At 35.9% G+C, this 26,662-nt stretch overlaps 1 protein-coding gene across 4 annotated transcripts in view; it reads right to left on the minus strand.

The window, feature by feature from the left end:
• The window catches only part of LOC134529281 (zinc finger protein rotund-like), a 368,803-nt gene that overhangs the window by 75,438 nt on the left and 266,703 nt on the right, over positions 1-26,662 (minus strand). The window contains exon 1 of one of the 4 annotated variants that reach the window (XM_063363187.1): positions 25,672-26,550. The exons of the other annotated variants lie outside the window; for them this stretch is intronic. Coding sequence (XP_063219257.1) covers positions 25,672-25,785 — 114 coding nt within the window. The 5' untranslated portion in view covers positions 25,786-26,550. Of the gene's footprint in view, positions 1-25,671; positions 26,551-26,662 lie in introns of those variants that run through there. 4 annotated transcript variants of the gene reach the window in all.

Consider the following 26,662-nt stretch of genomic DNA (forward strand, 5'->3'; position numbering starts at 1 on the left):
GGTGGGATGCTTCCTTGCAATGAGCCGTGGCCAATTATTTTCTCAATATCCCGGTATGTTTTTAAGTTGACTGTGGATGAGACCTTTTGCGGCCTCACGCAGAGGACTGTGTGTGAGGTTGAGTCGGCAGTTTCCTAAATGATTTTGCGTCTAAATTTTTTCACACATGATTTCAAATGAACTCATAATATAATAATATTAAATTGTTAATAAAATACATTTTATAATTAACAAGTCCTTAGTTACGTTTTTTTATGAACTTAATGGCAAATGTTTATGTCAGACATAGCATGTACTGAAAAAATGAAAATATGTTGTATACAGTTTTGGATTAAACATTCGTGTGTAGCCTTCGTCTTTTAAATCTATTCATAAATCAATAACAATTAGGTTCTCCTGAAACCCTGGGAAAACTCTAAATTTAATGTTTTTTTTGGAATACCTAATATTTACTGGTTTAATTAATGATATGCACATTCAGCCACGCAAGCGAACTCCTCGCATCCTAAACCGCGACTAGGCTTATGACGCATCTGTGCTCCACTCGCTCTTAGCTACTAACATGCATGCCGGAGAGCCCGAAGAACAGTGGAAGTGCTCACGTTGTCCGGGGGCTCGCCAGAAAAAAAAATCCAGCGAACAAGGGTGGGTTTATGAACTTCGCAAGAAGCGCAAGAACGTAAAGCAAACATTGGCCAGCTATCAACTACTTGCGTTCTGCCTTGCGTTATCACCTTCCGTGTTTGAAGTGTAGTGTTCCGTAAACCTTTAAAGACGCAGATGTTATGCGTATAGAAATTTAAGATGTTGTTTAGTTCTTAATATGCACCACTGTTTAACTTGTTATACTTTCTCACAATGAAAGAATTAAACTATAAAGAATATCACACATTTAGGTGAAATATATTTTAATAAGAAAAATCCCGAGGAATAACTTAGTTTTTACTGTTTTACAGATCCAATTTGTAAGATTGGTAATGGCTTGCGATTTGTGTGCTTTATAAACTACCGTGATTTTCTTGCGTTGGTTGCGTGTTGCGTCCTATGCCATGCGCTCTTGCTGTGTTTATAAGCTACGCAAGGAACGCACCAACGCAACCGCGCAAAACGCAACCAGCGCAAGAAAGTCACAGTCATTCACCAAGCACGCAAGTCGCAAGACGTCATCAACACTATAACTTAAAAATGGCTTCTTTTCATAGTTCACATTTATCATGAAAACAAATGAAATTGTAAATTTAATTTTTAAAAAGTTATTTTTCTATCACTGTGTGGAATTTTAATAATTATAAACATGATTTATATAATAAACGGAGCGTGAGTTTCTATGAACAAATGTCTGTATCTTTAAAAGTTTTCGGAAAACTTCCCTTCTAATATGTCCTATGAAAACGCATGCCGAAAAAGTTGTTGTAAGTTGAACAATAATTACGTAGTTCATAAACCGGTACACAAAAATGAGATTGCTGAAAGAATGTGCGTCTGGCGTTTCTTGCGTGGTTATTGAAACTGGCCTAAGACGTGGACCATTTAAATGTAGTGGCAGCTGCAAAGCAGCCAGCACTGGAAGCTATCTGCGGAGGAGCCGCAGAGCCGAGCAGAGCTGCTGAGCAAAACCCCGGCCACAACCTCCTGCTCCTCACGAAGAAACCGTCTCGGGGCGCGCAAAGTGGCTCGTGTTAAGCCCTTCGCTGGTGAGGGGCCACCAACATGCAGCGCGCGGCCGCGCTTTGGAAAACGCTTCATTTGTCTGCAGGCCCCGTCACACCGCGCCGTCAAACTTTCGCTCCCAGACTACCTTCCGACAAAGTTGGTCGCACAATGTTGGATGGTTACGACGACACCGAAAAAGTCACTTGTCTGTCAAGTTGTATGGGTGTACTTTCCATCAAATATTTTATACGCAGAGCTGGTTCTAAAATTCATATGACGTTTGTCGGAATTAGTGCGCGGTCAAAACGAATCTTAAATATGGCGAAGGGCGCGTGAGAGATAAAAGAGTTTATAGACATTAAAATTTTTTATCAACATTGTATGTTAAGTAATTTATCTGAAGAAAGCAATCTATAAGTTTTAAAGATCGCAGAACATTTTATTTTATTGTTCACTTAGTTTTAATTTGATTAAATTTACGATCAATTTAAAAATTATAAATGCAGAAAAAAAATTTTTTAATGCGGCAATTGTGAATTATTTAAAATTAACTTCATTTTGAATAATCTGAGTTAGCTCAGTCCACAAATAAACATTGATTGTGTGACGGGAACTAAAACATGTTGAGGTTATTTGTCAACTTTATTTTTTGGAGAAAGTTGGAAGACATATATCGTAAATTTATTACCTTCCAAACTATTTTGTCAAATAAAGTTGGAGATAAATAATTTTAATTGTAACAGGGACTTATAGGCCGATTTTACCACATGACCATTTTGTTTACAAGTGCCGAATGGAACAAGTCCTCAGAGTTTGGTATCTTAGGTTTTGAACAGCTGCGCTAATCCAGTCAATTTGTTCTCAAAAGGGCCCCTAGCAGGAAAATTGGGGTAGTTTTGATTTCTTCCATGCTTATGTTTTTTGGGGTGCTGAATCCGAATTTGAGGTTTGCTAACAATATTTCGTGACGCAACATTTAAAATATTTTTTAAAAAGGTAAAAAATCTCAATTTTTGGCAGTTTTTTGCTTATGCCTCGAAAACTATCAACTTTTTGTAAATAACATTTCTATTCAAAATGAAAGTATCTCAAATTTACTAAAAATTTTCTCTTTTGTGTTTTTTTCTCCGACTAACCGTTTGGGCTCAATCTCTAGTTTAACATTGTTGTACATTGGCTGTCTCCGAGAAAACCCCACTTATTCCTCTCCAGAACTGTAAATTATTATTAATACCATATATGCAGTGAACTCAACTGAAAAAATTATGTCTGGCCATGCCTACACAAAGGCAGTACGAGCTCATATGTTGGCTCACAGAATTTTGGCCAAAATAGTCATTAAATCAATGGCCCTGTCGTCAACAATGGTGGATCAAGTGGAGGAGATTTTGTTCAACATGGACAGAACCGTAATTCTTTCTAATGATGTGAAGGAGATTGTGACAGATTAGCAAAAAAAAAAACCATTCAATAATAAGCTTCAACTATTGGCAGAATGTGGTCCCACAGCCAAACTCTGGGTTGTATATTTTGAAATTGTGACTTTGATAAAGCACTTCATTGAAGCAGAAAGAAGCAGCAACTGGGATCTACACCTCCAAACCATATATGAAATGCTCCCTTTCTTCCATGCTAGTGGCCATAATCTGTATGCCAAATGCAGCCATCTTTACCTCCAGGACATGCATGCCTTGAAAACTGCAATGCCATATGCAGAATACGAGTGTTTCACCACCAAAGGATGTTTCACCATTCGTAGGAGTGAGAAATTGTGGTGTGGCACCTGGAGTGATATGGTGATTGAACAAACTCTAATGAAGTCAATGAAGACAAGTGCTGGTCTCACTCATGGCCGTGGAGTAACTGACGGTGTTGTGACAAGGTGGACACAAGGGATGACAGCACTGCATAATGTGTGCCAAGAGATGGAGCACTTTACGGGAGTGGAACTCACAACGTCAGAACAACATGTTGACAGCAGAGATACTATACAAAAGCGAGACAATATTGATGCACAAAAGTTGCTGAATTGGTTCCACGAGCATCCTCCTTTCCCAGAGACCACTGACCTAATGTCACTAAGTACAGGTGTTGTCGCAGATGAGAGAATCAACTGCCACTTATCCAAGGAGGTGGGCATGAATGGTATACAGCGTATTGTTTGTGGTGATTTTCCATCTGTACAATTTAAACAAAGTGAAAGAGTGCAGCCTCTTGCGATCATGAACAGCTCCATTCAGATACAAGATAGGGCTGTAGTCATCAATTCAATCACACTTTTTCAACGAATGACCATCGTGATACATTCAGATGAAGATCTGCGAGAATTTTTGCGTAATGAACATAGCCCCTACCCTCTCTCTCTCTCTTTTCGATTAGCATGGGATGAGAAAAGGAACAAAATCGAGCTTGTATAGGGCTTTTGCACCAATAGAACTTGGCAGATTACAAATTATGTCATCGATGGAGGGTTTTTGTTACACCGGGTCAAATGGCACCATGGCCAGACATATGCAGAAATTTGTAGCAGTTATGTATCATATGTCAAGTCAAACTACAACTCAAATACCATTGTCATTTTCGATGGCTACCCTGACGAAGCTTGTGAAAGCACCAAGCACATAGAACGACTGAGAAGAGCACAAAGAAAACAATCTGCTGCAATATCATTTACAGAATCGATGGTGCCCACTATCTCACAGGAGAGTTTCCTTGCAAATTGCGAAAACAAGAACCGGTTGATTTCAATGTCGATGGAAAAGTTTCATGATGCAAAAATGTATTCACAGCAAGCTGTAGAGGATGCTGACATCCTAATTATCACAACAGCTCTTAAGTTGGCCCCGTCAAATGAATATGTAGCAGTGGTTGGGGAAGATATAGACCTTTTGGTGATTTTGATTGGCCTGTGTAGCCCAGACATAAAAAAAATGTCTTCTTTTTGAAACCAGGAAAAGGAAAGGCGTCGCAAGCGCTCTACAATCCTCATCTTGCCACTCACAAAATCCTATCAGACCATATATTGTTCCTGCATGCGATGAGTGGTTGTGACACTACCACTGCTATTTTTAACCAGGGAAAACTGAAATTTCTCAAAAGTCCTGCAAAGAACAATGACCTGCAAGCAATCATTGATGCTTTCAAAAACCCTCATGCACATCAGGACGAGATTTCCGAAGCAGGAAACGTGTTTTTCATCGCTCTGTATGAGAGAGATCATGATACAAGCCTGAATGATTTGAGATACAGGCAATATGTATCTTCATCGTACAAAACTAAAACCAACATTGCCTCACTACCCCCCACCGAAGCTGCTGCACGACAACATTCACTGAGAGTTTACTTTCAGGTGCAGCAATGGTTATCCAGTCAAAACACACTCAATGAGCAACAAAGAGATCCTAATGAGTGAGGGTGGAAAAAAAACAAGAGGTGGTATCGTGCCAGTTTCAACCACTTCCAACCCTGCACCAGACTCAATACTTAAGCAAATTTCTTGTAAATGTAAAAAAGGCTGCCAACACAATTGTGGATGCAGGAAGGCAGGTCTTCATTGCTCTCCGATCTGCACATTGTGCGAAGGGCTAAGTGATAACGTCGAGCCCCCGGAAGACAGCACTGACATAGACGAAGAAAGAGATCGAGAACAGACTGAAGAGAGATGCTTACACAGTGTGCAAGGTATGTCTAATCTCACAATCTATTTCGTATTCATTCATGTCTCCTTGAGATATGGTCAAAAGTTGTTTTATCACCACCTATTTCATTTTCCAGATGTACAAACCCCGACACTGACGATAGAAAAACCAGAATCTATGTCAGAACCCGCCGCCTTTGAAGAACCTCAGCCATAAATCTCTAAACGACTATGGCACATATAATTTTTGCTCATATAAAGGTAGATAAAATATATAAAAATTTGTAATAAAATAAAAAATAAGAAATTATGTTTCAAGATTTTTCGTTGGAATTTCAGTTTTTTGTAACCAAATTTGTACAATTTCGGACTTAATTTAATAACTTGAAAATTATGTAATTTTTTAAAAATGACCTGTATCTACCTTCACATATACGATCAAAGTAAGATATGCACAGATAACTGAAAGGAATTCACTAAATTACAGCTGTTAACAATAAATTAGAGTCTTGGAGTGGAAGAAGTGAGTTTTTGGGGTCACAGCCAAACTACACCAATTTTCAACTAGCGCTTGAGCCCAAACGGTTAGTCGGAGAAAAAAAATAAAAATAAAAAATTGTAGGAAATTTTAGATACTTTCATTTTGAATAGGAAGGTTATTTACATAAAGTTGATAGTTTTCGAGTCATAAACAATAAACTGCCAAAAATTGATGTTTTTTTACCTTTTTTATTTTTTTTTCAAAAGTTGCGTCACGAAATTTTGTTAGCAAACCTCACATTCGGATTAAGCACCACATAAAACATAAGAATTAAAAAAATCAAAACTACCCCAAAAAATTCCCGGTAAAAACACGATTTAACTGGACTACGCAGCATACACAAATAAAATATACTTCTCCGTTATAACACAGGCAAATGGTATCAAAAAAGGGCCTCTCGTTGCAAAAAATCCAGTAGTTGGTTATATTATCATTCCTTATGTTTTTTGTTGGGAAGTTGGTGAAGGGGGGGGGGGGGGGGGGGGTTTCTGAATCAAAATCTGGAGCTAAATAAAATTTCCTGGTGCATTTTAATATATTCGCAAAAAACAACGAAATTTTCGTACATTTTTTGGTTTCTCGCTTATACTTTCGACAGTGAAAAATTAATTTCTACCGTTTTTAAAAAGACTAAATGTGCCACAATTTGAGCACGGCTATAGCCCTGTACGTTTTTCTCTGCAGGTCTGCTCAGCTCTGCGGCTCCTCCGCAGACAGTTTCCAGAGCTGGTACCGAAGGGGGAAAACTGCTTTGCAGTCGCCACTAAATTTAAATGGACCAGGTCTTGGGTCATTTTTAAATTGTGGTAAATTTTTCCAAAAAGCGATATTTTAAGTTTTGGGTCAAATTTTGAGCCAAATATTAGGGAACATACTGATTCTACCAGGAAAATTATCAGAACTGAAGTTGGAACAAATATATTTAATTTTTATTCTAGCACAAAACGACGTATGTAGACCCAATGGTTGTTTCATAATTAGCAAAAAACTAGAAAATGAGAAAATTGGATTATGGGATGATTTGATCTAAGCTCTTTCCACGACTTGAAAAATTCTCTATAAAATAGACCTTCATTTTGCACAGTTTCCTAGGCCTATTATAGTTCTATTATATAAAATTACATTAAAATATATTATATTGTATTGATATTGTCAATTATAATAACCATTTAAATTAGTAAGGTATTAATTATTAAGTTATTATTATAGTCCTATAAAGAGAAGGCAAATTAAGAAAAAATGTGTGGGTCGAACCCCTGCAGTGTCCTTCAACTCATTATTTTGTGTAGCCTACACGACAGGTGGTCATCCTCAAGAAAGTGGAGCCTATTGAAATTAATGAACACAAACGATTCGTCTGCACGAACATTCGAATGTCAATCACATCCAGAGCTAAATTAAAAATAGGTTTTTTAATAATGTAACTTGTGAACAAACTGTAATTTTACTTTATTATGTGGTTATTTTTTTAACTCGTACAACATTTTCGTGTAGAGGAAACCATTTTACAAATGTTTTTATATAAAGGTGTGAATCTACAAATGTTACACCGTCATATTGGAGTCCTTGATTTCTAAATCACGCTTGTCTGAAGATTGTTGTATTTTCCAATTCCTGTCTATTGTATTTAAAATTATTAAATAGGATGTATAACTATAAATTAATGTGTAGCGCCCGACGTCAGCCCTCCGTTGCTGTCCTTCAGATGATCTGCAGTACAAATGTTGTAAGTCTGTAACTTATAAATCCACTTTAAATATGGCCACTCTCCCCCAAACCAGAGCTGCAGCACACCAAAATTTCATGCGCGTTTATGTGCAAGTTCATCTTTGGATGGGCCAGCCAGTTTCCCGAGGGGAGAAGGAAAAGTTTGGTTGGAGGCGTACAAGCAACGGCTACAACCAATTACTTCCAACCAGCCCCCTGCACCTGATAAGCTCCTTCAACTGGTTGCTTACAAGTACAAAAAAGTGCACAATGGCAATGTGTAGGTGCGAGAAGGCTGAGCTGTTCTGCTCTAACATGTGCGAGCCATGCAAAGCATCCTGCAGCAATATACATCGCTATGATCTCGAAGAGGAAGAAGATCTAGATAACAAACATCAACCACCTGCTCACGGTAAACTTAATAAACTGTGTACCAGTTGCACCTGCATTAAACCTTTCAAATTCACGCATCTCACACTTTTTCGGCATTTCTTTCTTACAGATGTTCCAGAGAAAGAACCGCAGACAGGGCCTTTTGGAATGCAGGGCCCTTCTGTACACACGCGCGGCCGAACAAGACCTTGTTAACCACAGTTTTTTATGTGTAACATCCTAGCTTTCGCTATACGAAAAATGGTAAGAGTGTTCTCGTGAATGGAACGGAAGTCGCATGGAACGGAAATATGTAACCACGGAGCATGGTGGGTGTGGAAACTGTATGATTCGTGTCCAGAAATGTAGTTAAAACACAATTGGCATATATTTACCACGCTTGGCACTATTTTAAAGAATTTTACATTAATTTTCTTGTCCGAGTTTCGTAGTATTAGTGTATTTGCTAGTTACCGAGGTTATATGTTACACATCTCTGGAGAGTAATAAAGACTCCCCCTTAACTTTTTTACATATTTATGTAAATAATCATTAATAAGTTTTCACTTTAACTATAATCTCATATTTGAAACACAAATATAGTTATTTAGTAAAAAAAACAAAAAAACAAGAAGTTTTCAAGCCATGGAAAGGATTTAGATAAAATCATCAAAAAAATTAATGTTCTCATTTTTTGACATTTTTTAAATTATTAGTCGACCATTGGGTCTACAGACATAATTTTGTGCTATAGTTAAAGTTAAATAAATTTGCTACAACTCCACTCCTGATCATTTTCCTCGTAGGATCAGTATGTTCCCTAATATTTGGCTCAAAATTTAACCCAAATTAAAATTTCACTTTTTGGAAAAATAACTATGCAACGTACATAGCTGAAGTATAGCTCAAATTGTGGCACATTCAGTCTTCTTTAAAAATTATAGGAGTGAGTTTTTCGCCACCATACAAATTTTTGAAATTATAAGCGAAAAACAAAAAAAAACTAAGAACATTTTGCATTTTTTTTTTTTGCTAATATCTCAAAACGTACCAGAAAATTTGATTTGGATTCAACACCCCAATAAAAATAATGAATGATAATAAAACCGACAACTGGATTCTTTTCAACGTGAAACCACCATTTGCCTGTATTATTAACTTAACTATTTCATTAACTTCGAAAACGGGCGGACTGCAACTGGATATAAGGGAAATTCATATCTGTTGGGAGGTAAGTTTTTTCCAGGAGGTATAGCTGAAGGTGGCAAAATCGGCCCAAGCCAACAAAAGTCGCGCTCCAAATTAGGGTCCCGGCACACACTAGTGCAGTCCTGAGTTAGCCCCGTTAGTGATAGAAAAGAACATGGCAATTAGAATATTTCGAAATATGGGGCAATATTCTAACACGTGAAATTTATGATAGCGGCCTGGATTTAGTATGCACTAACCAATGACGTTCTGCATGTCAGAAAATATTTTTCTCTTCAATTTAAATGCGCACAAATTGTCGTTACGGATGAGGAATTGCAGTTTTGTAACACGATTACAGGGAAACTGTTGCCAAACTTCAGTACCAGCAACAGACAGTTGCAGAAACAGTTGTAACAATACTCACAACATTACTTATTCTTCCCTTCCTAGACTAACAGTACTTTTTTTATGGTTAGCAAATAAGCTCTCAGTATACGGCATTTGGTAGGAGTAAATTCGTAAATGGAACGGAAGATGTATGGAACGAAAATGTGTACACACAGTGCTACCATCTGTAGCGGATGGACCGAACCAAATTTTACAAAGCCAAAAGGAAACTTTATAGTATTAACTCTTTCATGAGTTTTAATAAGATGAGCATTATTTTAATTAAATTCCTTGTCAAAAATCAGGTCCAAAGCCAGGGTTTCATAATTTTTTTCAAGCCTTTTCGCTTTTATCGGAGCTGTTTCATTACATAGTTTAAAATTTATTCTTGCTAATCAAATGATTCAATAGTCGACGTAGATGCTCCGCCAGCGAATTATAGCGGCGGGTACGGAAACCACGTGTGATTCCCGTCCAGTAATGTAGTTGGAAAATAAATTGCGTATATTTATCACGCTCGGCATTATGTTAAAGAATTTTACGTTAAACTTCGTGTCCTAGTTTCGTATTATAAGCGTATTTGCAACATGATAACACACAAATTTTCTCTTTACTGAGGTTAGAAGTTACACATCTCTGGCAAATACTGAAAGACTAGCTCACATTTTTTAAAAAAAAATTCCTACAACTATGTATGTTTCTCAGTGGCACCGGTAAAATTATTCATCTAAATTCGCAATAGAAAAATTACGTTAGGAAACACTAGTTCTCGATAAATTGATACTCCCGCGGAGGGGTGAAACATTTTTTTTGTAAGTGGAAAACGTGGTCGATGTTTCCATGAGCAGATGAATTTTCTCGTTGTACTCCTGTCCCCCCTCCCCCCGATAATTTATTCCATTGTTGCTCCCTCGTCTGTCAACAATTACTTCCGTGTCGACAAGACGTTACACACAAATTCATTACTTATAATTTAAATGGACTGAGAAAAATAGATGAAACTTAATTTGAGGAGCTTCAAACACTATCTGGTCGGCAAGCATTTCACAACTAGCCCAAAGAGTAAACTAAATGCCCCAAATTAAGCTACGCCAATATACGGAAATTAAGCGGTTTCTTTTGGCAGTAGCCTAAATCTCACTGTATCTGGAGCGATTCCCTTACGATAATCAGTAGATGATTTTCGATGGTTATAAATATCCTTAAAATTTATGTTTTCAATGTAAGCTGAAATTAAGACCAACACTGCACATAAACACCATCAAAATATCACCAGATATTTTAATGATAAATCTACTATTAAGTCCATATAATTTATAGATGTGAAGTGCAAAATAATATTTATAAAACACACAAACAAGGGCTCAGGACTAAACGTAACATTATATGATAAATCAAAACAGACTCTCTTTATATATTTTTTATTTTTAGCTTCTTTTTGTTAAAATTTATCAATCTTGATTAAAATCAACCACAATATTTAAGAAACGAATGAATATTACGATCAACATTTTTATATTATGTACGATATTTGGCTTATGTAAGAATTAAATATTCTTTGAGATTACGATACATTAACTTGTAACACAAGTTTAAGTTTATAGAAATAGTAACCGACTTCACTACGTCGAAAGTTCTTTTAAGTATTTTCATGACACAGCAAGCTGAATTTTACTGACAATGGGCTATGTATTTCAAGCAATTATTTTGTATGCAGCAACGTAACATTAGAGTGATTTATAATCAAACAATTTGTTTCTTTGTCGTAACAATCCTAAGGGCAAACAAAGCGTCTTTATAGTGTGCTATGAAATATTATACTTTGGACAAATGATAATGCAATAAGAAAAAAAAAATATTTTAAGTGTCGCTAAAATTAATACATACGTAGCATGTTCGTGAAATAAAATGTATTCGCTAAATCAAGCAAACTGTAGAGAAATTTTTTTTTAGGAGGATCTGAGACAAAAAATGGCAATCCGTCAAAATAAGGCTAGAGTTCCTAATCTTTTACTACTGCGTCACGTTTACAATTTAAAAAATAATTGATTACGGTTTTTATTCCTTGGGACACTTATGAGACTGTAGCATTTGCGTGACTCAATTAAAAGTTATCCCAGCTACTACGGAAGCAGTCGGTCAGCAAACAATTTTATTTGAATTATCGATTATTTAAAGTAATTATTTAAGAATTTGTGCTTATTTAATTTTATATTGTATTATTTACATAACGTGCTTTAAGATATTTTTCTTCGTAACGCTTCAGTATGTTGTAATATTTCAGTGTTAAATGAAATAATTATATATATATTTTTTTTTGTTCTATGGTAAAAACAACAAATTATGAACCGGTCTAGTGCTGTATATTGCTCCTGTCTAAATAAATAAATAATAAACAAGTACTCAAATAATTTAACCTAGCAAATTGAACCTGCCAACTTTATTAATCGCAATTTGCGTGTCGGACGAAAAAAAATACCTTTTTGCAAACCAGGTCGCAATCAAGTGTTAGTCATACTTTTGGATTTATATTAAAATAACAAACCCACCGCCCTTCTCGATAAACAAGCGGGGAAAATATTATCTTTTTAAATTTTTTTAGCGCTGCGACAATTCACAGCAAAGCAGCATACACATGATAAATATCGACGCGCCAGCCTACAAAACGTGATATTTAGATAAGCTTTGACATCTGCTGGGAGACTTCTTGAATATGGGCAACTGAGTGTTACGGGCAAGCGCGAAGACTGCCGTAGGGCGGAACGCGTCTTCTTTATTTTTAACTTACTTACGCAAAAAAAAAGTTTGCATACAAAGACGACGCTTTTTATCGCTATTTAGTAAATATCTTATGAGGGGAAACAGAACATGCAAAAGACACATCATGAAGAATTTACAAAAAAAAACGCCCTCAAAAGCTATATATGGTAATAAACTGAAAGTACCTACCGCCAACATGGCGAGGGAGACCGCGATTGAACACGGGTATTCTGTGCCAGCTGCCCCTCCTTTTTTCCCCCTAACTCTAGCGCTGTGAACCAGTCCTGCAGGAGAGGAGTAAAACCAGCCTGAGCCACTGGCCTTGACTATGTCACCAGTTATCCCCCTCCCCCCGGATTGACGCGATCAGGCTCGGGCAAACGTGGCTGCTGTAGGTAGTCGTGTCTCGCGCTTAGATTGCAGTACAGAGCAAATAGCGCCCACTGCAGCCACACTGATACTACCCGACGTGCTATTATTATTATTATTATTATTATTATTATTATTATTATTATTATTATTATTTTCTATAACAGTAAGAATTACAACAACTTTTAATATAATTGTAGTCTTTTTTTTTTTGGATTTTTCTAAGACCATAAATTAGTGGCTTTTGTATACATTCTAAAAGAAAACCAAATTAATTCAAAACACCAATTGTTATTTAACACCATAAAATATTTGCAACGGTCGGTCACTAATATTAACAAGGCATCCCATTTAATATGGTCTATGGCCACCAAACAGCACCAAAGTTGTTATATTAAATTATATAAAACATTTATGACAAAATGGTTAATTCCTAGATAGCGACTTTCAGTTACGTTTCCTTAAAAGTAAAAATTAAATGTTACTTATCATATGATACTGTTCATAAAATACAACAAAAAATGCATTTCCAAACATTTCTTTATAATATAACTTTTTTGTAATTTTAAAAAAAATTTGTATTGCTTTATAGAGTTGTATTTAAAACTTGTGTGCCCTTTGGTTATATCTAGCAACAGAACACACAGAAACAAGGACAACGATAAACGCAGATATCGTGCATTGGAAAGAGAGTGAATACCCATTAAAATGCACACTACAAACTAAGGATGAGACGCAATAGGCGGAGCGCACGGCTATAGTGACAGATCGACTTAGTTCGAAACTGTGACATTCCTGCGATAAATTCTACTACCAAGTATGGCGGTGCATCACAAACTACTCCTGCATGTCAAATTTATCAAAAAATCTCACATTTTTTAAATTGATAAAACTAAAAAAAATATATATATATTTCAGTGAAATAATTATTTTTCATTATGAATCAGGAGGCATTGACTTTTAACCTGAAATGTTTCACTCATGTAGTTCATTGCATTATACTTATGGGTAGGTGCGCAAAAATTATTAACACTTCAAGCAAATTTCGTAAATAAAATAACACCAATATTAATTTTTTATTTTAAAAAAATCACTGAAATCTCTACAGGCTAAGTAATATATATATATAAATACTGTGATGTTATAAACATCTAAATATTGAATTAATTAATTTTTTTAATAATTGCCAAATTATTTTGTTGAGAGTCACGGTGTTGTAGTGCTTAGACCACTCATCTCTCACCTCGGTGATCCGGGTTTAAATTCCAGCGGGGACAGTTACAAAACATATCGCCAGTGGGAAATATGGCGGGTGTTGGAGTCAGCTGAGGTATTACCTCGTTCCACCTACATGTTTATTTAATTTCTCCTCAATTACCAGCACCTATCCCCCCACCCTTACACACATCCACGTCTTATGACATTGATGCTAACCAGCATCAAGACTGAAGGTGCACGCCTAGTCAGGGGTGTTTGTGTTAGTGAGGCGGGATGATAAATAAGTGCGACGGTCACTGGTGCTTATAGTGCGGTATCACCTCTAAGCGCAAGGATCTGAACTGGAGTCTTCTCGTCGTGCATAAGGCAAGTATGAGAAATGGGTGGTAACCATAACATTATATTAAATGAGGATAAATGTGTAATGTAAGTCGCTTGGGTGCTTTCAAGACTCTATACTGAATGTATCATGCCTAAAAATTATTCTGAAAATACGCGTTTTAGCCATTTTCACTCTCCAGAAAATAAGTTTAAAACGAAATACGGAAACATAACTACTCATCCGCCCTCGGCTTTTAGTAAACAGACCCCACTAGAACATCTCAAAAAGTTTTCAAATCGCGTGGTTTCTTTTGGAGTTCTGCACACCGTGTGTCACACAAAAGAACCATCTGTTACCACAGTTGGTGGCCGAATAAACTGTACTATTGCTGTAGCTACGTCCATCGGTTTCTAGATTATGCTCACAATGCAATGAAGTGAAGAGTGGACGTGAGAAACAACCACGTAGATAAGCGAGCAGTAACTGTAGCATTTAAGCTGATACAAAACAGCCCCACACTCAGTCCCGGAGCTACGATTTTTCCGAACCGGGGCAGGAACTCCTACAGCGTTTGAGACAAATTATTTTAAAAACTCACAAATAGGCCTACATACTGGGTGGGATTTTTGTGACCGGGATAATAAGAACCCTTCGATAAATCTGCTTCTATTAGCTAATAACTTTCTCCTTTGTGTGACATAAAATTTAATAAGGGAAATATAAAACCGGTAAAGACAAGAGACAAGCAAGACAGTTTTATCAACTGTATAAATTTGACACGCAGGAGTGGTTTTTAGCCGTGCGCTCCGCCTATAGCGTGTCTCATCCTTAGTTTGCTGTGTGCATTTTCTTCAATCTTTAGGTCCCAACATTTTTCCCCTCTAATCTTGCTACAGCTTTACACGGCGTGCATTCTTTCTGCGAAAGAATCTATTAGCGTATCAAAGTTCGTCTCAAAGGCAGTTTTATTTTCAATGCCTAGGATCACGAGGCCAGATAGACGTTCCTTAGTCGTTATTGAACGCATATAGCTTTAAATTATTTTCAGTTTGCTGAAGCTTCACTCACAGCTTGCAGATGTCGGTAATGTGCAGTATATCTTTAAAGATATACTAACATTAGGGAAAGCTTTTTGCTAGTCATGCTTACACAGATATTGTAACAGATCGAATGCACTTGATTTTTCATTAATTTCGGTAACTAACTTTTTGAAATATGATGAGTTCCTGAAAAAAAATATCAAATGCATTCAAGTTTTTCGAATATTTTCGTGCTAGATCGGCTCCATTTTTTTTGCTGATCCTCAGTCGACATATTTAAATAGGCGTGGCCACTGAGGAAGGCGAAATTTTCATGTCGACTCTTTGCGCTCTCTACCCTTGTTTCAATTTCTGTTAAAATTTTGTCAAATTCTACTTTTATATCTTTGGAAAATAGCCCAGTCGGGTCTAATGTTCTTGATTCCTTCTCGCAGATTTCGTAGTGTTGCATTTTCTTTCTGGAATTCGTTTGCTTTATGGACTGGATCGATTTTCAACTTTTCTGGTCCAGGTGCAGCTTCTTTGATACAATTTCATATTGGTTTTTCTCTCATTTCTTGCAAGATCTTAACATGACCTGACATTAGCACCATAGAAAGCGTAATGATGTCCTCTTTCTGTATTTCGACGTTCACTCTATTAATCTAAGAATATTAGCCCAAATCATTAAGTTGAGGATACATTAAAAATCCATCACCGCATGAAGTAGACGACTTGCTTCATGCGGCAAGAGAAGATTCTTCAATTTCGTCAAGGGTTTTGAAACTTCCAGTAAATTATTTAATATAGCTGTAACAGATAGGTGTTTAGCCGACCATCTTGTTTGACTAGTTCCTTTTAGGTTGGTTTTTATACATTTTTACATTATTTTTTACCGCGTGGTGGATCCAACAAAGAAACAATAAAGTTTTTGTACAAGCTAGGCGCTTTGTAAAACAAGTTTTTTCTCTCCTTTAAACATATGAATTTGGCGCCCCTTGTAATTGTCGCCCGGGGCAGATATTCCAGTTGCCCCCATCCACCCCCCCTCCCCTTTTGATCCGGGGCTGCCACAAGTTAGGAACCCTACAATATAAATATTAAACTTTTAAAATTACTGCAAATAAGTGGAATTTCAAATGATTCGAAATAGCTTTAACGGTTTCATATTTGGATTTATGTTTTCATGGTGTGTTACCAAAACACACACGACTTCAAACATGCGAAAGTTTTTATTTTTTAGAATATGTAATTGGAATTTGTATCACTGTTAGATAAATATGACAAATCTTAGAAGAACGTGGCACAATTAAACCTATTTATCAACAAAGATCATTAAACATGGACGTTAAGGTATAAACAGTTAAATAACTTCAAAAAGAGAACCAATTAATAAACACCTAATTAGTACGTATGTCAAGGAGCATAAAATCTATCTCAGTCAGATATAACACGAAACGGTAGGGGAATCAGCCATAGTACTAGTAAGACTTTAAAATTAAATGCAGTTATGTACCCGTAGTAATGTATAAGAACACATGATACGTGAAAAAATATAACTGTGGTGATAATTTGTGATTCAATGCAGCATACTGTAAACTGAGAATTTTCGTAAGGTTTTCTTAGCAAGGCGATATGGAGGCTTATACACAAAGTAAGAAACAAACAGGCTGTATCTTGATGAAGGAGAAGGGGTTTAAATTTATCTTAAGAATCAGACCAATTTGCGTTCTGCGCATGACTAAATCATTGTCTTGCAATTAGCCAATATAAATGCGTTTGATGTTAAAAGTATAACGGTGCATTAATAAAAAAAGTATTCACTTTAAAGTAGATGGCCTACTTGATACAGTTCATACATACACTAACTAAAAAACACTTACTGTTTGAAACACGGACATACTTGGTGCAATGAAAATTTGTACCCTTAACAATGTGTCACATACGAAAAGACACGGCACATTTTGAAAGTTCTTTTGGCAAATAATCATGTTGAAATATCGGAACAATGAATTTCATATCACGCAGCACTCTAACCCAATACTAACTCTACGACTGACAAGCAGGTCAAAGTAAAGGTTGGGCAAACTTCGGTTCTGAAGGAGGGGCGATAGCTTCCCTCGAAGTCCCTCAGCTACCAGGCCTTAAGGGGGAGAGATAGGAACAAAAAAAAATTGTTTACAATAACACAATTTTCTGTAGGGTAGTTTTAAAAAGTTTCTTCGTTGAAGGATTCTGGTGTGCATAAAGTTTATAGTGATTAGCTGCTAAAATTAGTTTATCTAAGAAGCCATTGGTGTTTAGTGTTTAACTAATTTCTAGCGTAATAATACTGTGCTTATAAGTATCTTAATGTGTGATGTCTGCCTTAAAGAAGGTCAATTATCAATATTAAAAAAACTGTTGAAACCAAGATGGCGTCATTCAGTTCTTATTCCTCCATAAGATCCACTGCTCACCCTGTACGCCTGTCCTTCGGTGTTCGGTGATGTTCGGAGATGATAGCTAACCAGGTGCGTTTCACGAATATCTAGCGGTAGGCTGATAATCGGGTTAGCCGCTTCCAAGCAGCAGTCCGTGGCGTCGGACGAAAGCCATACCTACCCCTGAATTATTATTTTTTTGACGTGACGTCTAATAAATCGATGAACGCTGGCTGCACGCACGAAAAAGTGTCCCGTAATGCACATTGTCCCACTACGATGTGTCCCGTTACGCTCATTGTACGCTTGCGCCGCATCTCTCTTCCATTCGATTGGAACAACCATCGATTTGACTTTTCAATCATGTTTTCGTCGTTTGAATTATTAATATTATGTAATTTAATGATCGTCCACCGATTTTCAGCACAATCGGTACGGTTATTTAAAAGTAATGTTGAATTTTCAAATACGTTTTTGTCCGAACAATGGTGTTTTACAGTTACACATAATAATTCATATTACACCCGGGATCTTTTGCACAATGTTTTAAAAAATATTGTAAGACATTATAAATAAGTTTGGTGTATTTGGGATGCGTATTTGTAATAAAATCGTATTATAAAAACGAAATAATATTATTCCCCTACGGTGCTGTTATCTACGGTGACGGACGCGGCAACCAGGCACTCGTTAATACATATTTTCCTTTGTTTATCGTGAGGGGCGTTATTATTAATGAATTATAAATAAAATTTCGTGCCCGGTGCCACAATTGCATATAATTTTGAGCACTGGAAGACATAAAAACGTAAACTATTCTCGACGAATTTTAATCTGCCCCAAAACACTACGAGCGTCTGGGTTGGAGATTAAAGCCGAAATTCTTTCTTAAACTTACTAATACTTATTTTATTAACTGCAAGGGCATTTTTATTAAATTCTACGTTTAATTTCACGACAAACAAACTTCGTCGTTAAAAGTGTAATTGCGAAAAAGCGTAAAACATTCTAGACGATCTTGAAGTGAAATAGCAAACATGTATAAAAGTTATAGTTAAAATAATCTCTTAGTTAAGTAATAAACATATTTGAATTAATGAGTGCAAATAAAAGTAAATTTATAAATTAAATTGTAGATTTAATTTCACTCCTTTGTATCCATACAAAATAGTGATAATTTAATAAAAATGATTAAATTTTATTAATATAAGTATGCAATTATTTCATCAATTATTTGTTATGAAGTTGTCACGTTAAAATATCGTTCGTAAACCGACTTTACAGACAACCAATTTTTTTACGTTTCCTTGTCACATTTAAAGATTTAAAAAAAAAAATTGTTATTCAAACAAAACATTTCATAAGCTGGACATTTCGTATTAATTTTTGCTACAACTTTTATAGACCGTATCAGATTTTCATCCCTAAAAATAAGTATAGTTACATGGCTATTAAATATTCCCATAACTGTTTGGATTGGTTATTAATGAAAATCCAACCTGTTTAAATAATTTAGTGCTGAGACAATATGTTGATGAACAGGAAAATTTCACGCGTTCATTAACCTCTATAATCTGGATATTACAGCAAATAAAGTTCTCACACCGGCTGCTGAAAATAGTCGTCATAAAGAGGTAAACTTTACGTGACTAAGCCCTTTCTATTGTAGCTGATTTACCATTTAATCAAAAAATACTGTAGAGCTTGTGCCAGGCTTTGATACAACTACAGAAGTCGTAAAAAATGTACAATGTTACCAAATCAATTCGTGTAATAGTTCTCTCTGTTAATATGTTAGGTTTAAAATAGATGTTAGATTAATTAGTTTAAGATATTGGATTATTTAAAAGCTGTTTTTTTTCTGTTTATAAGAAAACTTAAACTATTGCATCACAATTTCATCTTCAAACACAGAAACAAATGTAAATGGAAATAAGAAAACATAACTATTTTAGTGGATTTTGATTCCCGACTTTCTAGGCGATTAACGCGTTAGCAACGGTTATGGCTATTAATATGAATGACTCGAAGCACCACTACATAATCGATTCTAGCCACTCATAATTTCTTGATGCTCTACTGTTTAATTTCGCTAACTTTTTTTTGCATTAAAAACTGCTTATATAATTAAACATGGCTGAGAAACCATTCCATACAATTTTATTAAGACGCATTATTGTAGTTATTCTAAGTTTTTTTTCCTGCAGATTATACCAAGTATAAATTCTTGCTTTCATTTCGACAGCTCACAAATTACTATTATTTGGAGCAGGCAAAAAAGATGATTTCTAAGGCAATGACTTTATTCGCGAGCTTACACGTCGTCTAATACCCCGATATAAACGAGCAAGAGTGCAAGGGTGATCAAGATATACACTTCATTACGAAGGGCAGAAATGGTTATTAGACACAAAAGCATTAATGTGAAGTGAAAAAGGGCACAAAGCAACAAACTGGAACATCCCACGTAACATATTTATGACCGGTCAACAGAGAAACAAAACGTTTGTGTTAGCATAAACATATTTAAGCATATTTTGAAACATGCACTTTAAAAAATATCCTACTATTTTATTTCTAAACACGTATTGTTTGATAGCTACTTAACATAATTACCAATGCTACAGACCAGAAGACTTGTAGCGCATCCGATGATCAATTAAAATAAAAGAAGCGAGATTGATAGAAACACACACACATACACACATATAATTAGGTATATATATAAATATATATACATATATACATATATATATATAAAATACCATTATACTAGTTATTAACTTTCATTAATACAACCCAAAATATTACACTTTTTAAGGCATTCCGACACTAAACAATTTTTTTTGCCTACGACTGACTAAAATAGTTATGTAATAAATTAAAGTTTACGTACATTTATTTGCTGTTTATTAGTTATATATTTAATGATTGATTACCGTAGTGCCAATGGTCCCATTCTGTGGAACATAGAGACTGTTTTCAATTCGGTTTTGAAATTAGTATTTTGCATTTTCAGGAAATGATATTTGCAAGATTTAAGTAGGTTAAGTAAACATGATTTATTAATCATAAAATAATACATGCAAATGTTCCTAAAATAAAAATTTAATGTAAATAAAGAAAATATTTCTTAAATGTGTCACGTAGCTTCATATTCGAAAATATTCATGTTTGGCAAGAAATTTTAGCATCAACTAAGTAAAGTGTGTGACCACCTATAACTAACCACTAAATATACCTGCACAAGCGTTATGAAAGCGCTATTACAATATTATGTTTGCACATTTAAATAAACTTACTTCTACTTTTACAAGTTAAAAATTTTAATAAAAAATTTAAAAATTCAGTGCACCTGACCATTTTGTTTACAAGTGCCAAACGGAACACGGTCTAAGAGTTAGGAAACTTTGGTTTTGAAAAGCTGTGATGCGTGCGCAAAAAAAAAAATATATATACTGCATACTCCGTTAACTTAGAAATTACTTACTTACTTAATTATGGAATGTCTCGTAATATTTTGTGAAAATATTTTATTGACTACGATGCATTTTTCAAATTGGCTTTTAGTCAGCTTCAAAGTTTCCAAATTACCCAATTACCGCCATGTTTGTTTAACTTTGAATGAGTGGTGATTTTTATCAACGAATTTGTGTTGTATTTGTAACAGTTATTCAAAATTATGATCCTACGCAAACAAGGTAAGCTATTAAAAACAAAATAAAATAAATTAATCCTAGAAAAAATTTTAATTTACTTAGTAAATGAGAATTTTTTTTTAATTTCACGCCTATAGTTAACTTTTACTAGAAGCCGTGGAAGATAAAAACAAATGAAGATTGAAGAGTTTCAATTGGAAGCTAATAAAATGCAAATCATGAACTCTGTATACCAATTGGTCAGTTCGTAATTTTGTGATTGCATTTCATTATTCACTTGTTTCGCGCTCCATTGCAAAACACTGGCGTAAATAGTTTCGAACTACTTCCTACTGATGCAGTTATAAAATTATTTTTTTTTAATATTTCTCTAAAATGCATAATATGTAAATAAATCCAATAAAAATATTTCATTCCCCCACTGTAAGTTTATATTGAATTTTTTTAAAATTATATAACTTAAAAAAGCACTGTTTCTTACTGCAGTCAATAATTAATTTGATTGCTAAATTATATTTTGACGTTAAAAAATAATCGCTAACGGCTATTCGAATTTTTTTAAAGGTTTCAACCAAGATGGCAACTCATGAGTTCAGGGTAAAAAAAAACATGTGTATGAAATTTTTTTCGTTCAATAATCGGGTGACGTGACTGTCTTGTGCCAGGTGATAAGTATATTCACATTAAAGACGTGAAAAAAGGTTTACTGAAGACAGTCAAAATTTTCTGTGAGACATCACCATTTCTAATTATTTCACCTAGGAGTAAATAGAGAATCTGTCGATTATCTTATAGCAAAAATGTTCTGCGACAAAATTATTTACAAAACACTGTAGCCTAATTAATCACAATACGTTTAGAGACACGCTTATTCCACGTGTTTATTTCCCTCAGGGTTAGACTAAATAGTCATATACATATTCGAAACACTACAGTGTGCCCATTCGTCACTACCAGTGTCCTGTGGAATGGTTTGCCCATATGATTGGTTCGCCCTGCTCTCCTCAACATGTTCATTGGCTGTTGTCATCTATAGAGACAACGGCAGCGTTGCAAAAACATACAAGTGTTCAGAGTTTAAATTTTAACTTAAAGAGTATGCGAACTTTCCAGGTCACTTACTTATTGTTGAAAAACAAATCTTTTTAACATGGCACTGCTATCCTCAGATGAATAATGGACTATGCATAACATAGAAACTTATTTATCACTTACTCAGTTAAATGCGCAACCAGCTTCTTTGCTTAATAACACAGACTGAATAAAGTTGTAGTTGGTTTTCTGTGAAATACAGCACAGACCTGCAATAACTTGACCCAAAAAAAAAATTCTTCATCAGAATCAATCTTATAGTTTATTTATACTTAGGAAATAGGGCGGTAAATTTCGCATTATTTTATTGTACCAGGATAAAATTTACATGCTGTTTTGTAATTAAGTCGGTGCCAAAATGTCACCTTCCGTTCGGGACACATGTGATTGTTCATTTATATTTTGTAATCTTGTTATTGGTTTAGACCTTTAGAACATGCCAAAGCTTCCCATTATGTTATGTCAACGATTTAAGTGTATACCGGTATGTAGTCTAGCATTTCTCCCAATAATTACGTGAATTTCACAGGTCGGTATAAAAAAAACTAGATAACCCGAAAAAATTCGCGGGTTCAATGACCTATGGGATACGCTCTGAAGTCCTCTGTATATCGGGGCAAACGCCACATGTTCATTGGCTGCTGACTTGTCAGACTTCTCAAGTGGGTCGCCTGTGAATCGTTGCCTCTTTAGTTGACTGTTTCTAAATGGCCCAGTGACCTCCAGATGAACAAATAGCAGAAGCAGCACAACTGTATAAATATTTTAATGTTAGCCTATCGCGAAATGAAACCACGAAATGTTACTGTCTCTATTAAAACCGATCACCTGATTAGAATATGTTGACTTATTGTTAAAACAACTATTATTTCACGAACTCTTTGGTTTTTAAATTTCCTTTCAATAAACAAGTTCATTAAGATTGCTCAATGTTTGAAGGTCTGTTCAAAATAATTCCATATTTTAAAATGTATTGCACTTGAATGGTTCATTTCTTTTTCTCCTTGTTTATCAGTATCTCGGGGTCATCCAGGGCATGTCAAGATAACGGTGGATCCATCGCGGGTACAATCAGTAAAATAAGGCAGATTTTTGTGATTCAAGTCTGTGCATTTTACTGATCATAGACGTGTGGCATGGCTCAAGGTCCTCAAGATACGTGCAACTAAAAGAGATAGGATAGTTTAGTGAATCGATACGGCAACAGGTTCACTTTCCAACACCTATATTTAATACGACTAATGTAATTGGACTATAAACTTTAATAATCAACCTAAAAGTCTTAGTGCTAATGTAGTAAGTTTTTATGAAACTGGCCCGAAGATGAATTATAAGGAAAGAATATCAAAATTTTTAAAGATAAATTAGCAAAACCAGTGTCGAAATTTAAGTTACAGGTTTAATTAATACATTGTTCGAAAGAGTTAAATATTTTAAGTTTCTGGGGGAAGGCCTGGATAAAAGTAAAAAGTCCAGGGCCAGAGTCAAGACACTAGTTGTCTATTACCGGCACTTCTTGCACTGCATTCCTCATGCAAGCCCCTGCCCGCGAGAGTCGCAGCACAAAAAGGGCAGATTACCAGCGGGAAGTACTTATTCTGGTGCAAGCAGGAACCAGGCGCTGCACCACGGGGCAGGTTACTAGCAGAAGGGCTTTAAGCCGGGGAAAGCAGGAACCAGGCGTTCCACCATAGGTCTGATTACCAGCGGGAAGGGCTTGACCCCGGGGCAAGCAGAAACCAGGCGTTGCACCACGGGGTAGATTACACTAAACAATTTTTTTTGCTTACGACTGACTAAAATTGTTATGTAATAAATTAAAGTTTACGTACATTTATTTGCTGTTTATTAGTTATATATTTAATGATTGATTACCGTAGTGCCAATGGTCCCATTGGTTGGAACATAGAGACTGTTTTCAATTCGGTTTTGAAATTAGTATTTTGCATTTTCAGGAAATGATATTTGCAAGATTTAAGTAGGTTAAGTAAACATGATTTATTAATCATAAAATAATACATGCAAATGTTCCTAAAATAAAAATTTAATGTAAATAAAGAAAATATTTCTTAAATGTGTCACGTAGCTTCATATTCGAAAATATTCATGTTTGGCAAGAAATTTTAGCATCAACTAAGTAAAGTGTGTGACCACCTATAACTAACCACTAAATATACCTGCACAAGCGTTATGAAAGCGCTATTACAATATTATGTTTGCACATTTAAATAAACTTACTTCTACTTTTACAAGTTAAAAATTTTAATAAAAAATTTAAAAATTCAGTGCACCTGACCATTTTGTTTACAAGTGCCAAACGGAACACGGTCTAAGAGTTAGGAAACTTTGGTTTTGAAAAGCTGTGATGCGTGCGCAAAGAATATAATATATACTGCATACTCCGTTAACTTAGAAATTACTTACTTACTTAATTATGGAATGTCTCGTAATATTTTGTGAAAATATTTTATTGACTACGATGCATTTTTCAAATTGGCTTTTAGTCAGCTTCAAAGTTTCCAAATTACCCAATTACCGCCATGTTTGTTTAACTTTGAATGAGTGGTGATTTTTATCAACGAATTTGTGTTGTATTTGTAACAGTTATTCAAAATTATGTTCCTACGCAAACAAGGTAAGCTATTAAAAACAAAACAAAAAAAATTAATCCTAGAAAAAATTTTAATTTACTTAGTAAATGAGAATTTTTTTTTTTAATTTCACGCCTATAGTTAACTTTTACTAGAAGCAGTGGAAGATAAAATCAAATGAAGATTGAAGAGTTTCAATTGGAAGCTAATAAAATTCAAATCATCAACTCTGTATACCAATTGGTCAGTTCGTAATTTTGTGATTGCATTTCATTATTCACTTGTTTCGCGCCCCATTGCAAAACACTGGCGTAAATAGTTTCGAACTACTTCCTACTGATGCATTTTTAAAATTTTTTTTTTTTTAATATTTCTCTAAAATGGATAATATGTAAATAAATCCAATAAAAATATTTCATTCCCCCACTGTAAGTTTATATTGAATTTTTTTAAAAATAATATAACTTAAAAAAGCACTGTTTCTAACTGCAGTCAATAATTAATTTGATTGCTAAATTATATTTTTACGTTAAAAAAGAATCGCTAACGGCTATTCGAATTTTTTTAAAGGTTTCAACCAAGATGGCAACTCATGAGTTCAGGGTAAAAAAAAACATGTGTATGAAATTTTTTTCGTTCAATAATCGGGTGACGTGACTGTCTTGTGCCAGGTGGAAGATGGTCTTGACAGGGGGAGTTTGTCAGGTACCTGCGAGGTACGCGACTTTACCTTTTTCTCGGGCACCTGCAGCGCGGCCGAGGCGTGCCCATCGCCCGGTGGCGTGGACGGGGCACTGTAGCAAATCTTCACGTCTTGGTGCTCGTGCTGGTAGTCGGCGGCCATGGAGACACCTAGCGGCGACGCCTGGAACTGCAGCGGGCCCGCGGCGGACTCCACGGTGGCGGGCGGCGGGTAAACAAAGCGACAGACTTCCCTCGTCGATGTTGCGTCTGCTCGCTCTGCTGCACGTCCTACCGGCCGCTGCCAAACACCAACCGACGCAAGAATGTCATCAAGCGATCCCCTCCCGTACACCGCACTCAGCTACCGTCTTCTTCCACTTGATCTTCACGAACATTTACCCGGATCAGCAAGTGCCTTTTTCGTTTTTGTCGCGAGTGAAATTCACCGAACCAGATCCCAACACTCGCATGGGACCCTACACGGCCAGGCACATTTTTTGAAATACCACACGCTCAGTCTATATTTTCTTCGGACAATGCGTTGAGCGGTTTCGTGATCCCGGTGGAACGAACGTTCGAAATTATACCGAGTTTCACGCGGCTTAGGTGTCCCGAGTTCGAAACGGACTTGAACCTACTGACACAAAGCCGGGAGAGTTCACGTGGCGCTACAAAACGTACGAGGCACGCGCGGATAGTTGTTTGTCAACAAAAGCGCGAGGGAGCGGAAAGCAAGTTGAGAAACTTGCGAAACATGAGGGGAAAAAATTATTTTTCCCCTCTGCTCACACCCAACGAAACTTTAAAAGTGCCGGTGTAGCTGTTTGTTTTATTTTTTTTATCCTGCAGAGACTCGCACGGCTAAAAAACTTGCCCTCTCGCCAGCCTGCCTCATAACGTACTGCTTGGCTACGAAAAAAACCCAGAGAGGGGATCGCAAGCAGTCTGGCAGTGGAGGGGATGGTATCAGGAGGAGGCGGAGGGGAAACGGCTAGACAGAGAAAGCGGTGAGGGGTCACCATCAACGGGGGAAGGGG

This window comes from Bacillus rossius, chromosome 2, assembly GCF_032445375.1.
Source record: "Bacillus rossius redtenbacheri isolate Brsri chromosome 2, Brsri_v3, whole genome shotgun sequence".
Classification (NCBI taxonomy): Eukaryota; Metazoa; Arthropoda; class Insecta; order Phasmatodea; family Bacillidae; genus Bacillus; species Bacillus rossius.